We start from the raw sequence: 12,251 nt of genomic DNA, 5'->3' as shown, positions 1-12,251 counted from the left end.
GATGAATTATTTCCGAATAACATTTTCCAGATTTTTAAAGGGGAGAAGTTTGAAACCTATATGCTCCTGTTGGGAAAATATATATATATCAAGTAGATGACTGCTGCAATGTAGAACTCATACTGTAAAGGTTATTAATGGGTGACTGTAGACCAAGTGTTTTATTTTTGGCTGGATTTTTACTCTAAAGTGAATGACTTATGAGTCATATGTACCACTGTAATTTTCCTTTATTAGATTGATGTGTGTAGAAGACAAGTAATGTCTTTCTTCTTTTTATATACATATGGATGCTATTAATTTTCATTTTGAGAACCTTTCCAGAAGGCGGTCATATTGGAAATCCACACACCTCCTTGCTGCTTTATCTGAACAGACTGTACAGCATCATGTGTGTCCTTTATAACAGCTGCAAAGAATAGGAATCCATTAACAGAGAAATGTTATAGGCTGTCACCGCCTCTAGGAAGTGATGAATTATAGCTCCCTTTCCAGGGATCGTGAAGTCTGCAGGGGAGCTGCATACAGAACCTTACTGTACAGGAATAATATCCTGCCCCATCTAAACCTCCAGCAGTAGAACAGTCCTATCATTATCTCAATCATCTTCTAATTATAACGAGATGACTCTGCTCATTTTGTCTCAGTCTATACAGCAAAGTTTTAAATTTACTTGTCACTGCTCCTATCTCAAAGCCGGCCAATCACTAGGGTGGTCAGCAGAACAATAATAGGGCTAATAGAGTCCATTTTCACCTTATTTAAGTACCCATAGTTCCCCTTGTCATTTGCTAGTTATTACATTGTATTATTTACTGCTCCTATTAGTGGATGGGTCCTTAGTGTGCTATACCTTGATTTTTCTGCTAATTAACCCCTTAAATGCCTCTCTGGGCATTGGACTGCTGGATTACTCTTCTGTCTCACGATCAGGGTCGGTCTGGGTTGGTGGGATACCGGGAATTTTCCCGGTGGGCCCCGCCCCCTGCTGCAGAGGAGAGGGGGGAGAAGAGAGCAAAAAAAAAACCTGCGGTTTTAAGGGGCACGGGCCCTTTAAAAGCACATGCACAGTGTATGTAGGGACGCGCGCACGCGGCGTTCATTACCTGAACCACCGCGGCGCACGTCCCTGTGAAGCAGTTGAAGCTGCTCGTCTCCCTTCGCCGGCCGGCGTATGACGTCATCGTCATGGGCCTGCTGTGAAGGAGGCGCGCAACTCAGGAGGAGGTGTGTGTGTGTGTGTGTAATGGTCTGGGCCCCTGGCTGGACACACAAGGGGGGGCCCAGCTGGACACACAAGAGGAAGCCCAGCGGGACACACAAGGGGAAGCCCAGTGGGACACACAAGGGGGGGGGCCCAGCTGGACAGACACACAAGGGGGTAGCCTGGCTGGACACACAAGGGGTTAGCCAACTGGACACAAAAGGGGGGGTCCTAGCTGGACACACAGGGGGGGAACCCTGGCTGGACACACAAGCGAGGCCTAGCTGGACACACAAGGGGGGCTCAGTTGGACACACAAGGGGGAGCCAACTGGACACAAAAGGGGGGAACCCTGGCTGGACACACAAGGGGGGAACCCTGGCTGGACACACAAGGGGGGAACCCTGGCTGGACACACAAGGGGGGGCCCAGCTGGACACACAAGGGGGGAGCCGACTTGACACACAAGGGGGGCCCTTGCTGTACACACAAGGGGGAACCCTGGCTGGACACACAAGGGGGGGCCCAGCTGGACACACAAGGGGGGGCCCAGCTGGACACACAAGGGGGGAGCCGACAGGACACACAGGGGGGGAGCCGACTGGACACACAAGGAGGACCCTGGCTGGACAAACAAGGGGGAACCCTGGTTGGACACACAAGGGGGGGCCCAGCTGGACACACGAGGGGGAACCCCAGCTGGACACATGAGGGGGAACCCTGGCTGGACACACGAGGGGGGTCCAAGCTGGACACACAAGGGGGGGCCAAGCTGGACACACAAGGGGGGAGCCCTGGCTGGATACACAAGGGGGAACCCTGGCTGGACACACAAGGGGGGGCCCAGCTGGACACCCAAGGGGGGAGCCGACTGGACACACAAGGGGGGGCCCTTGCTGTACACAGAAGGGGGGACCCTGCCTGGATACACAAGGGGGAACCGAGGCTGGACACACAAGGGGGGGCCCAGCTGGACACACAAGGGGGGAGCCGACTGGACACACAAGGGGGGCCCTGGCTGGACACACAAGGAGGAACCCTGGCTGGACACACAAGGGGGGGCCAGCTGGACACACAAGGGGGAACCTTGGCTGGGTACACGAGGGGGAACCCTGGCTGGGCACACGAGGGGGAACCCTGGCTGGGTACACGAGGGGGGGCCAAGCTGGACACACGAGGGGGGACAAGCTGGGCACACGAGGGGGGCCAAGCTGGACACACGAGGCGGGAACCCTGGCTGGATACACAAGGGGGAACCCTGGCTGGACACGCAAGGGGGAACCCTGGCTGGACACACAAGGGTGGGCCCGGATGGACACCCAAGGGGGGGCCTTGGCTGGACACACAAGGGGGGGCCCTGGATGGACACACAAATGGGGGGGCCCTGGCTGGACACACAAGGGGGGACCCTGGCTGGACACAGGCAAAGGGGGGTGGGCAGAATGGGTATATGGGGGGCAGGCTGGACACATGGAGGCCAGGATGGATATATGGGGGGGCAGGCTGGACACATGGAGGCCAGGGTGGATATATGGGGGGGCAGGCTGGACACATGGAGGTCAGGATGGATATATGGGGGGGCATGCTGGACACATGGAGGCCAGGATGGATATATGGGAGGGCAGGCTGGACACATGGAGGTCAGGATGGATATATGCAGGGGGTAAGGGCAGGATGGATATATGAGGAGGCAGGCTGGACACATGGAGGCCAGGATGGATATGTAGAGGGGGCAGGCTGAACACAAGGAGGCCAGGATGGATATATGGGGGGCGGCAGGTTGAACACATGGAGGCCAGGATGGATATATGGGGGGGGACAGGCTGGACACATGGGGGGCTAGGATGGATATGTGGAGGGGCAGGCTCGATACATGTGGGCTAACATAAATATATGGAGGGGCACGCTGAATATATGGGGGGTGTCAGGATGGATATATGCAGGGGGTAAGGGCAGGATGGATATATGAGGAGGTAGGCTGGACACATGGAGGCCAGGATGGATATGTAGGGGGGGCAGGCTGGACACATGGAGGCCAGGATGGATATGTAGGGGGGGCAGGCTGGACACATGGAGGCCAGGATGGATATATGGGTGGGGCAGGCTGGACACACGGAGTCCAGGATGGATATATGGGGGGGCAGGATGGACATATGGGGGGGTGTCAGGATGGATATATGCAGGGGGGAAGGGCAGGATGGATATATGGGGGGGGAGGCTGGACACATGGAGTCCAGGATGGATATATGGGGGGGGCAGGCTGGAAACATGGAGGCAAGGATGAATATGGGGGGGCAGGCTGGCCACATGGGGGGCTAGGATGGGTATATGGGAGGGGGCAGGCTCTATACACGTGTGCTAGGATAAATATATGGAGGGGTCACACTGGACAAATGGGGGCCAAAAGGGATATATGCAAGGGGGTGTCAGGATGGATACATGGAGTCCAGGATGGATATATGGGGGGGCAGGCTGGAAACATGGAGGCAAGGATGGATATGTGGGGTGGGGGCAGGCTGGCCACATGGGGGCTAAGATGGATATATGGGGGGGAGGGCAGGCTCGATACATGTGGGCTAGGATAAATATATGGAGAGGCCACCCTGGACATATGGGGGCCAGAAGGGACATATGGGGGTGCCTGGCTGGACAAGGGACTTAATTACTGTTTGGGGGCCAGATTGAGGAACATACTTTATTAGTTTATGGTGGCTAGTGGGGAACATTATTACTTTAGATTCCAATTATTATTATTACATTATTACTTCTGTAATATAATTTACGTTTTAGGAAACTGTTTTCCATGGGATGGGACAAAAGAGGAGTCCTGTTACTGTGCAGGATGGCACTATGTTGCTTTTTTTATTCAACTGGTATAGTGTAGAAGTCAGGGGGGAAAAGTGGGAATATTCTCTAGAAGAGATCAGTTATTGGTAACTGTGTGTTATTTTCTGCAGAGACGATTCCTGGCTGGAAGAAGTGATGGCCGTCTGTACCTGATGAAGAAGAAAAGCGAAGATGAAGGACTTCACCTAGAGACGTCACTGGTGAGTCAGTGTACTACATGTACACTTACACTACACACGTGGTCAAAATTGTTGGTACCCCTCGTTTCATGAAAGAAAAACCCACAATGGTCACACAAATAACTTGAATCTGATAAATTACAAATTTTTGAAAATGAACAAATGAAAGTCAGACATTGCTTTTCTGCTTCCACAGAATTTAAAAAAAAAATTAACCTCATGAAATAGGCCTGGACAGAAATGATGCTTCTTCTTAACTTAATATTTTGTTGAACAACCTTTTGAGGCAATCACTGCAATCCAACGATTCCTGTAACTGTCAATGAGACTTCTGCACCTCTCAACAGGTATTTTGGCCGACTCCTCATGAGCAAACTGCTCCAGTTGTCTTGTGTTTGAAGGTTGCCTTTTCCAGACGGCACGTTTCAGCTCTTTCCAAAGATGCTCAATAGGATTTAGGTCAGGGCTCATAGAAGGCCACTTCAGAATAGTCTAATTTTTCCATCTGTGAACATAGAGCTGATGTGCCTTGTCAAAAACTTCCATTTTTGTCTCATCTGTCCATAATACATTCTCCCAGAAGCTTTGTCGCTTGTCAACATGTAGTTTGTCAAATTCCAGTCTGGCTTTTTTATTATTTTTTTTTTCAACAATGGTGTTCTCCTTGGTCGTCTCCCATGAAGTCGACTTTGAATCAAACAACGATGGATAGTACGATCTGACACTGATGTTCCTTGAGCTTGAAGTTCACCTTTAATCTCTTTAGAAGTTTTCCTGGACTCTTCTGTTACCATTCATATTATCCGTCTCTTTGATTTGTCATCAATTTTCCTCCTGTGGCCACGTCCAGGGAGGTTGACTACAGTCCCATGGATCTTAAGTTTCTGAATAATATGTGACACTGTAGTCAAAGGAACATAAAGCTGCTTGGAGATGGTCTTATAACCTTTACCTTTAACATGCTTTTCTATAATTTTCTTTCTAATCTCCTGAGACAACTCTTTCCTTTGCTTCCTCTGGTCCATGTTGAGTGTGGTACACACCATGTCACCCAACCTCACAGTGAGTATCTGTAGCCCTATATACAGGCCCACTGACTGATTACAAGATTGTAGACACCTGTGATGCTAATTAGTGGACACAACTTGATTTAACATGTCCCTTTTGTCACATTATTTTCAGGGGTACCATAATTTCTTTCCAGGCCTATTTTATGAGTTTAATTTTTTTTTTAATTCTGTGGAAGCAGAAAAGCAATGTCTGACTTTCATTTCTTCATTTTCATAGATTTTTAATTTATTATTACTTTTGTCAGATTCAAGTTATTTCTGTGACCATTGTGGGTTTTTCTTTCATTAAACGAGGGGTACCAACAATTCCGACCACGTGTGTATATAGTATATACAGAGCTCCTGTGTATGTCACTGGTGATCACTGTATTACGTATACACTATATACAGAGCTTCTGTGTATAATGTCACTCGTGACCACTGTATTACCTGTACACTATATACAGAGCTGCTGTTTATAATGTCACTGGTGATCACTGTGTTACCTGTACACTGACACAATATACAGAGCTCCTGTGTATAATATCACTGGTGATCACTGTATTACCTGTACAATGACACTACATACAGAGCTCCTGTGTATAATGTCACTGGTGATCACTGTGTTACCTGTACACTGACACTATATACAGAGCTCCTGTGTATAATGTCGCTGGTGGTAATAACAGGGTTGTTAGTATTGTGGTTTGTATTCATGATCAGTATTGTAGTATTTGGTCACTTTGGGGTGGTAATATGTGGTCTGGTCATGGTGTGGCCATATTTGTTCCTTGTATGTGGTATTATTCAGTCACTATGTGGTGGTAATATGTGATTTAGTCATGGTGTGGCGATATTTGTCCCTTTTGTATGTGGTATTATTGGTGTTGATATAGTGAACTGTGTTGTGTATGGCGGTCATTTTGTTCTTGCTGATATTAACTAGGAAAATATTTTTTTCCATTAGGCCACAGCCCCACCATCAGTATTTGGTCAGTATTTTTTCTCAGGAGTCGCTGCCAAATCAAGTAGTGGGTGATAAATGCAGAATTGGTGACTTGTTTCTATTCTACCTTTTCTCTGATTGTTCCTCGCCTGGTTTTGGCTCCCACTCCTGAAAAAAAAAATACTGACCGGATACTGACCAAATACTGATAGTGGGGCCGTGGCTTTAGAGATTAAATACTTGGACCAGAGCAGCAGAGATGCACTTACAGGGGTTCTCCGGTGAAAACAAGTAATCACCTCTCCACTGGATCATTGATAATATTGATTGGTGGGGGTCTGACTGCTGGCACACAATTGGCAGAATGTGGAGCTTTTCTCCCCATTAGACTGGAGCGGCATGTGAGATGCGACCACTGATCCATTCATTCCCTCAGTGGCTGTGAGCGCTGTTCTTTTCTGGAAGCCCCCAAGAGAATGAATGGAGCTGCGGTCAGACGTCCCACCTGTTGCTGCATTTTAAAATGGGGATAAGTGTCCTGTCAGGGATAAAACTTCCCCATTCTTCCAATAGGTGCGTTTTCCAATGTTCGGACCCAAATGATCAATAAGTGATCACCTATCCTATAGAGCAGAGGTCCCCAACCTTTTTTGCACCAGGGACCGGCTTTAAGCAAGACCAGTTTTCCATGGCCCGGTGGGGGTGGGGGCGGGGCTTTGGTCATATGGGGGTGGGGTTATGGAGGGGTGGAGCTTAGTGCATACTTATCATATAATTATGACATTTATAATGAGAATGTGATTCAACTTACCATAGGTTCAGAATGAGTGGGAGCACCAGGCTTGTTTCCCTGGATCAGTGGGAGCACTGGGCTTGTTTTCCTGCAACAAGACGGTCCCATCTAGGGGTGATGGGAGACAGTGAAACCCGAAGTGTGTTCCTTATGTCCAGTCTACTCCGTAATCTCGTTTTTGCTGTTGTCATGGCAGAAAACCCAGTTTCACAAAGATAGGATGTTGGAAAAGGAAGCAGAGTTTTCAGTGCTTTGGTGGCGATCCCAGGATATTCAGCCTGGACTTTAATCCAGAATGTTGGGAGATTTGAAGTCTCAAACATACTTTTAAGGCTACCATCATTTGCAATCTCAAGCAGTTGGTCTTCTTCAAGCACGGACAAGGTCGATTCACCTGGCTTGTTCACAAATGGGTTGCGAATCCATTTCTTCCTAGTTCGTGGGTCTTTTGTGGTCGGAAAATAGTGCTCAAACTCTTCTGAAAGCTGAGATAGGTGATCATGCACCAGCTGGGAGAATGAAGGCTCAGGCTCGGTCTCTTCCAAAATTCCTGCTAATGTTTGAAACATGTCAAATATCCCTGTTCTCACTCGCCGTCCCCACACTTCCAGTTTGGCTTTAAATGCAGCAACTTTATCTGCCAACTTGAAGGCAGTTGTCATTCTCCCCTGAAGTGACAGATTAAGTTCGTTCAAAAAGTTGAATATGTCACATAAGTAAGCAAGTTTTGTGACCCATTCCTTACTACTGAAATGTGCTGCAAGTGGCGATTCTTTTTCTAAAAGAAATCTATAAAGCGGGTCTCGTAACTCAAAAACTCTGGCCAGTGCTCTACCTTTAGAAAGCCATCTGACTTCTGTGTGTAGGAGAAGACGTTTGTGCTCCGCGTCCATCTCCTCACAGAGCTGCTCGAACAGACGTGAGTTAAGGGCATGTGCTTTTATGTGATTAATAACTTTAATCACATCTTGCAAAACGCTGTTAAGTTCAGGTGACATTTTTCGGCTTGCCAGCATTTCTCTATGGATGACACAGAGCGTAGAGTCGCATTCAGACGCAACCTCTTTGACCCGGGTAGTTAAACCAGAAAGCCGTCCAGTCATGGCAGCTGCTCCGTCTGTGCATATACCGACACAAAATGACCAGTTTAGGTTTCCTGATATGTAATCATCCAAAGACTTGAATAGTTCTGCACCTGTGGTGTTGGCTGGCAACAATAATGCGCATAACATATCCTCATGCACATCCTCCTGAAAAATATATCGCACATAAACCAGCATCATTGCCTTGTTGTCAACGTCAGTAGACTCGTCAACCTGGATTGCGTACCATGGTGACGCATTAATCCTCTCCAACAATTGTACCTCGATGTCTTCTGCTATTTCATTAATTCGTCTACTGACAGTGCTCGCTGAAAGAGGAACCTGTGCCACTTTTTTAACCGCAGCCTCTCCTAAAAGTTCCTGGCAAATGTCCTTAGCGGCAGGCAGGATCAACTCTTCACCAATAGTGAAGGGCTTCTTAGCCTTGGCAATGCGGTTAGCCACTAAGAATGATGCTCTCAGAGCAGACACATTTGTTGATGTGGTGGCCTTCAATAATTGCTTCTGTCCTTCGTGTTCGCGTTTTTTTCTTTCAAAAAACTCCAAAGGCTTGTCTTTTGATGCAGGGTGCTTGGTCTGTAAGTGGCGAACCAGTTTTGAAGGCTTCATGGCCTCGTTGGATAGCCGGTCGCCACATATCAGACAGAGTGGGCTTGGGGCATGTGAATCGCCAGTTGCGATGAACCCATAATTTAAGTAGGACTCATTGTATTTTCTTTTAAATGCAGCTTTCTTTTTTTTAGCAGTCATGGATAGTGTTGAGCATTCCGATACTGAAATATCGGGTATCGGCCGATATTCGCGGTATCGGAATTCCGATACTTAATTCCGATACTATTGCAATATCGTATACCGGAATCGGAAGTTCCCATAATGCAATGAGACATTTTCATTTTATTCAGCCAATGAGGATTCTAAGAAGTGTGGGCACATCCTGTTAGGCATGTAGGCATCTTAACTAATGGCATGGCTGTGATTGGCTGCTGAAATGATGTCATGATGCACTATAAAAGCCACCGCCGCCATTTTGAGCTCACTCTGCTGTGAATTCAGTTAGGGATAGGACGCTGTTGTTCTGAGGGACAGTTTTAGCTACCTATTTGCTCTATACTGCTTTACCCAAGCTACTTTCTAAATCACTGTGCCTTGCAGTGCTAGTGCACAGTTCCCTGTGCTGTTCACCGCTATCTGCAAGGTCTGTGTGTGTGAGTGCAGCTCACCCTGTAGTGTGTGCTTCAGCCAAGTCTGGTTGTAGTGCACTCAGTGTGTGTCACTGCCTCATACATTGTCCTTTTTTGCCAATTCATAATTTTTCCTGATATCTCCTATTAGTGTGGTGGTTCCATCTGTATTCAGCTAAATTGGTTCCAAACACACTATATAGGAGTAGATAGAGAATTTTTTTTCCGTCTTGCAGCACTAGTGCACAGTGCTCTGCATCTGTACTGTTCACCGCTGTCTGCAAGGTCTGGTGTGTGAGTGCAGCTCACCCTGTAGTGTGTGCTTCAACCCCGTCTGGTTGTAGTGCACTCAGTGTGTGTCACTGCCTCATACATTGTCCTTTATTGCCAATTCATAATTTTTCCTGATATCTCCTATTAGTGTGGTGGTTCCATCTGTATTCAGCTAAATTGGTTCCAAACACACTATATAGGAGTAGATAGAGAATTTTTTTCCGTCTTGCAGCACTAGTGCACAGTGCTCTGCATCTGTACTGTTCACCGCTGTCTGCAAGGTCTGGTGTGTGAGTGCAGCTCACCCTGTAGTGTGTGCTTCAACCCCGTCTGGTTGTAGTGCACTCAGTGTGTGTCACTGCCTCATACATTGTCCTTTATTGCCAATTCATAATTTTTCCTGATATCTCCTATTAGTGTGGTGGTTCCATCCATATTCAGCTAAATTGATTCCAAACACACTATATAGGAGTAGATAGAGGAGCCTTTCTGCAGCATTGGGCCCTGCAGCCCCAGCCAGATTAGTATTAGCCTATTTTTTGCAGCCTCATCTATTGCATTGTAGGTTACCTTCCTACATTGTAATAGCTACAAAAAGTTTGTGATACTATCGTTATTACATCTTTAGGCACATCCAGTGTCTTTTTGTGACAAAAAAAACCTAAATAAAGTTCACCAAACACTCCACTTTACAGTTGTGTAGGCCACATTAGCTCATATTAAAGTCTAGTCCACACTTTATAAAATTAGTGTTTCTTATACCTGTTAGCAGCTGTTCAGGAATAAGCACACTAAGCCCTTAGTACTTTTCTGCCTATCTTTATCAGTCTACCAAGATGAAGAAGGCAGGGAGTAAGGCATGTGGTCGTGGTCGTGGGCGTGGGCGTGGAGTTTCTGCAGGGAGAGGACGTGAGGATTCTGTGCCTGCAGGGAGAGGATGTGGGGATTCTGTGCCTGCTGCGGGCACCAGTGACTCAGCATCCCCCAGTTTTACCAGGGAACAGTCCTTTATGCGCAGCTTTGTAGGAGCTAGCCGTACCCCACTGCTGCGCGAGGACCAAATTGAAGCCGTTGTCGGATGGATGGCAGCTAACGCATCGACTTCAATTAGTTCCAGATCCTCTCAGGTCCTGAGCACTGAAGAGCACCCATCTGTCTCTTCACCACCTGCCAAATTGCCCAGGCAGTCAGAGAGCCCTGGACAGGAGCCATCTCTACTTCTGTTCTCTGAATCTCTTGGCTTGGAAAGAGGGGGCCAGCCAAGCAGAATTCGAGAATTTGAAGAAGAGGTAGTATGCAGTGATGCGCAACCGTTTTGTCTCTCTGAATCTGAAGAGGCGGGTGGGCCAGTGCCTATGGTCAGCAGCACACCTCAGTACGCATCTGATGATGAGACTCAGGTGCCACTTTCTGGTGCGTACTGTGCTGTCGAGACTACCCAGGAGAAGCAGTTGTTTGAAGAGGGTGGTGTAGATGATGAGGTCCTTGACCCATCATGGCGTGAGGGACAGGAAGGTGGTGGGAGCAGCTCTGAGGAAGAGATTCCCCGAACGGCCCAAAAAGGAGGGAGAGGGAGGGGGCAGACTTGGTTGCCTGTAGCCTCCACTTCGGCACCCATTAGGAGCATGGCTCTTCCAAAATCCAAAGCGGGCGCTCCCAAGACTTGCAGTGCCTGGTCCTTTTTTGACACAGTTGCAGATGACATTTGCTTTGTCAAATGCAAGCTGTGTAATCAGAAGGTGAAAAGAGGGAAAAGTGTCAGCAACCTCAATACCACAAATATGTGGAAACATGTGCGGACCAAGCACGTGGTGGAGTTACACAAACACACTGAAGACCTAGGCCAACCTACAGCGCCACCTACCACCTCTTCAGCTCGTGTTGTAGCCTCTTCCTCCAGCTCACACACAGCTGGTTCGGCTTCCTCACAGGATCGCCATGGAAGAATCTCTGGCACTGTTGTACAGAGAAACAGTGTAATTCCACCCACAGCACCACTTTCCCAGTCATCCTCACACTCCCAGGCCAGTCTACAGCCATCGTTAGCACAGGCATGGGAGAAAAGGCGCCCATACTCGGCAAACCACCCCCGAGCACAGGCTCTGAATGCTGGCATTGCTAAACTACTGGCCCTTGAAATGCTATCATTCAGGCTGGTGGAGACTGACACATTCCGTAACTTTATGGCATTGGCAGTCCCACAATACAACGTGCCCAGCCGCTTTTATTTCAGCAGGCAAGCCGTCCCTGCCCTGCAACATCATGTGGAGGGAAAAATTAAACATGCGCTACAAAACGCCGTCAGTAGCAAGGTCCACCTGACCACTGATGCGTGGACCAGTAAGCATGGACAGGGACGATACCTTTCCCTCACTGCCCATTGGGTAAATGTTGTGGAGCCGGGTACAGATCTTGAGAGTGGCGCTGTACGTGTTCTGCCAACTCCAAGGATTGCAGGAATCCAGTCTGTACACATTGACTCCTCCTCATACTCCAGTTCCTCTGAATCAGCGCTGCAGGAGCCGTCACGGTCTACCTCCACATCGACCCGTGAACGGTTACCTGTTATGATGACCGATATGAGCACAGCCGTGGCCAAACGTCAACAGGCCGTATTAAAATTAATTTCTTTGGGGAATCGAAGCCACACAGCGCAGGAGCTCTGGAATGCCATCA

The 12,251-nt window shown here is 48.2% G+C and overlaps 1 protein-coding gene across 1 annotated transcript; it reads right to left on the bottom strand.

The window, feature by feature from the left end:
• Positions 1 to 296: 296 nt before the first annotated feature.
• On the bottom strand, positions 297 to 8,871 carry LOC141264611 (SCAN domain-containing protein 3-like). Its single transcript, XM_073676890.1, has 2 exons — positions 7,344 to 8,871; positions 297 to 409 (listed from the first exon to the last, which is right to left on the bottom strand). The coding sequence occupies exons 1-2, from the start codon at positions 8,869 to 8,871 to the stop codon at positions 297 to 299; spliced, it is 1,641 nt and encodes a 546-aa protein (XP_073532991.1).
• Positions 8,872 to 12,251: the final 3,380 nt, after the last annotated feature.

The sequence above is a fragment of the Phyllobates terribilis genome, unplaced genomic scaffold (genome assembly GCF_046119375.1).
Source record: "Phyllobates terribilis strain yellow unplaced genomic scaffold, ASM4611937v1 Scaffold_4__5_contigs__length_816908805, whole genome shotgun sequence".
Lineage (NCBI taxonomy): Eukaryota > Metazoa > Chordata > Amphibia > Anura > Dendrobatidae > Phyllobates > Phyllobates terribilis.
This window is presented reverse-complemented; position numbering and strand designations above follow the sequence as displayed.

What these genes read in the sequence shown, in the direction of transcription:
- LOC141264611 (XM_073676890.1), bottom strand. Translation starts at nt 8,871, where the DNA reads ATGACTGCTAAAAAAAAGAAAGCTGCATTTAAAAGAAAATACAATGAG. An exon ending in AAATGATGGTAGCCTTAAAA is followed by an intron (nt 410 to 7,343) that starts GTATGTTTGAGA and finishes TATTCTTTGCAG; the next exon opens with CTGTTATAAAGGACACACAT.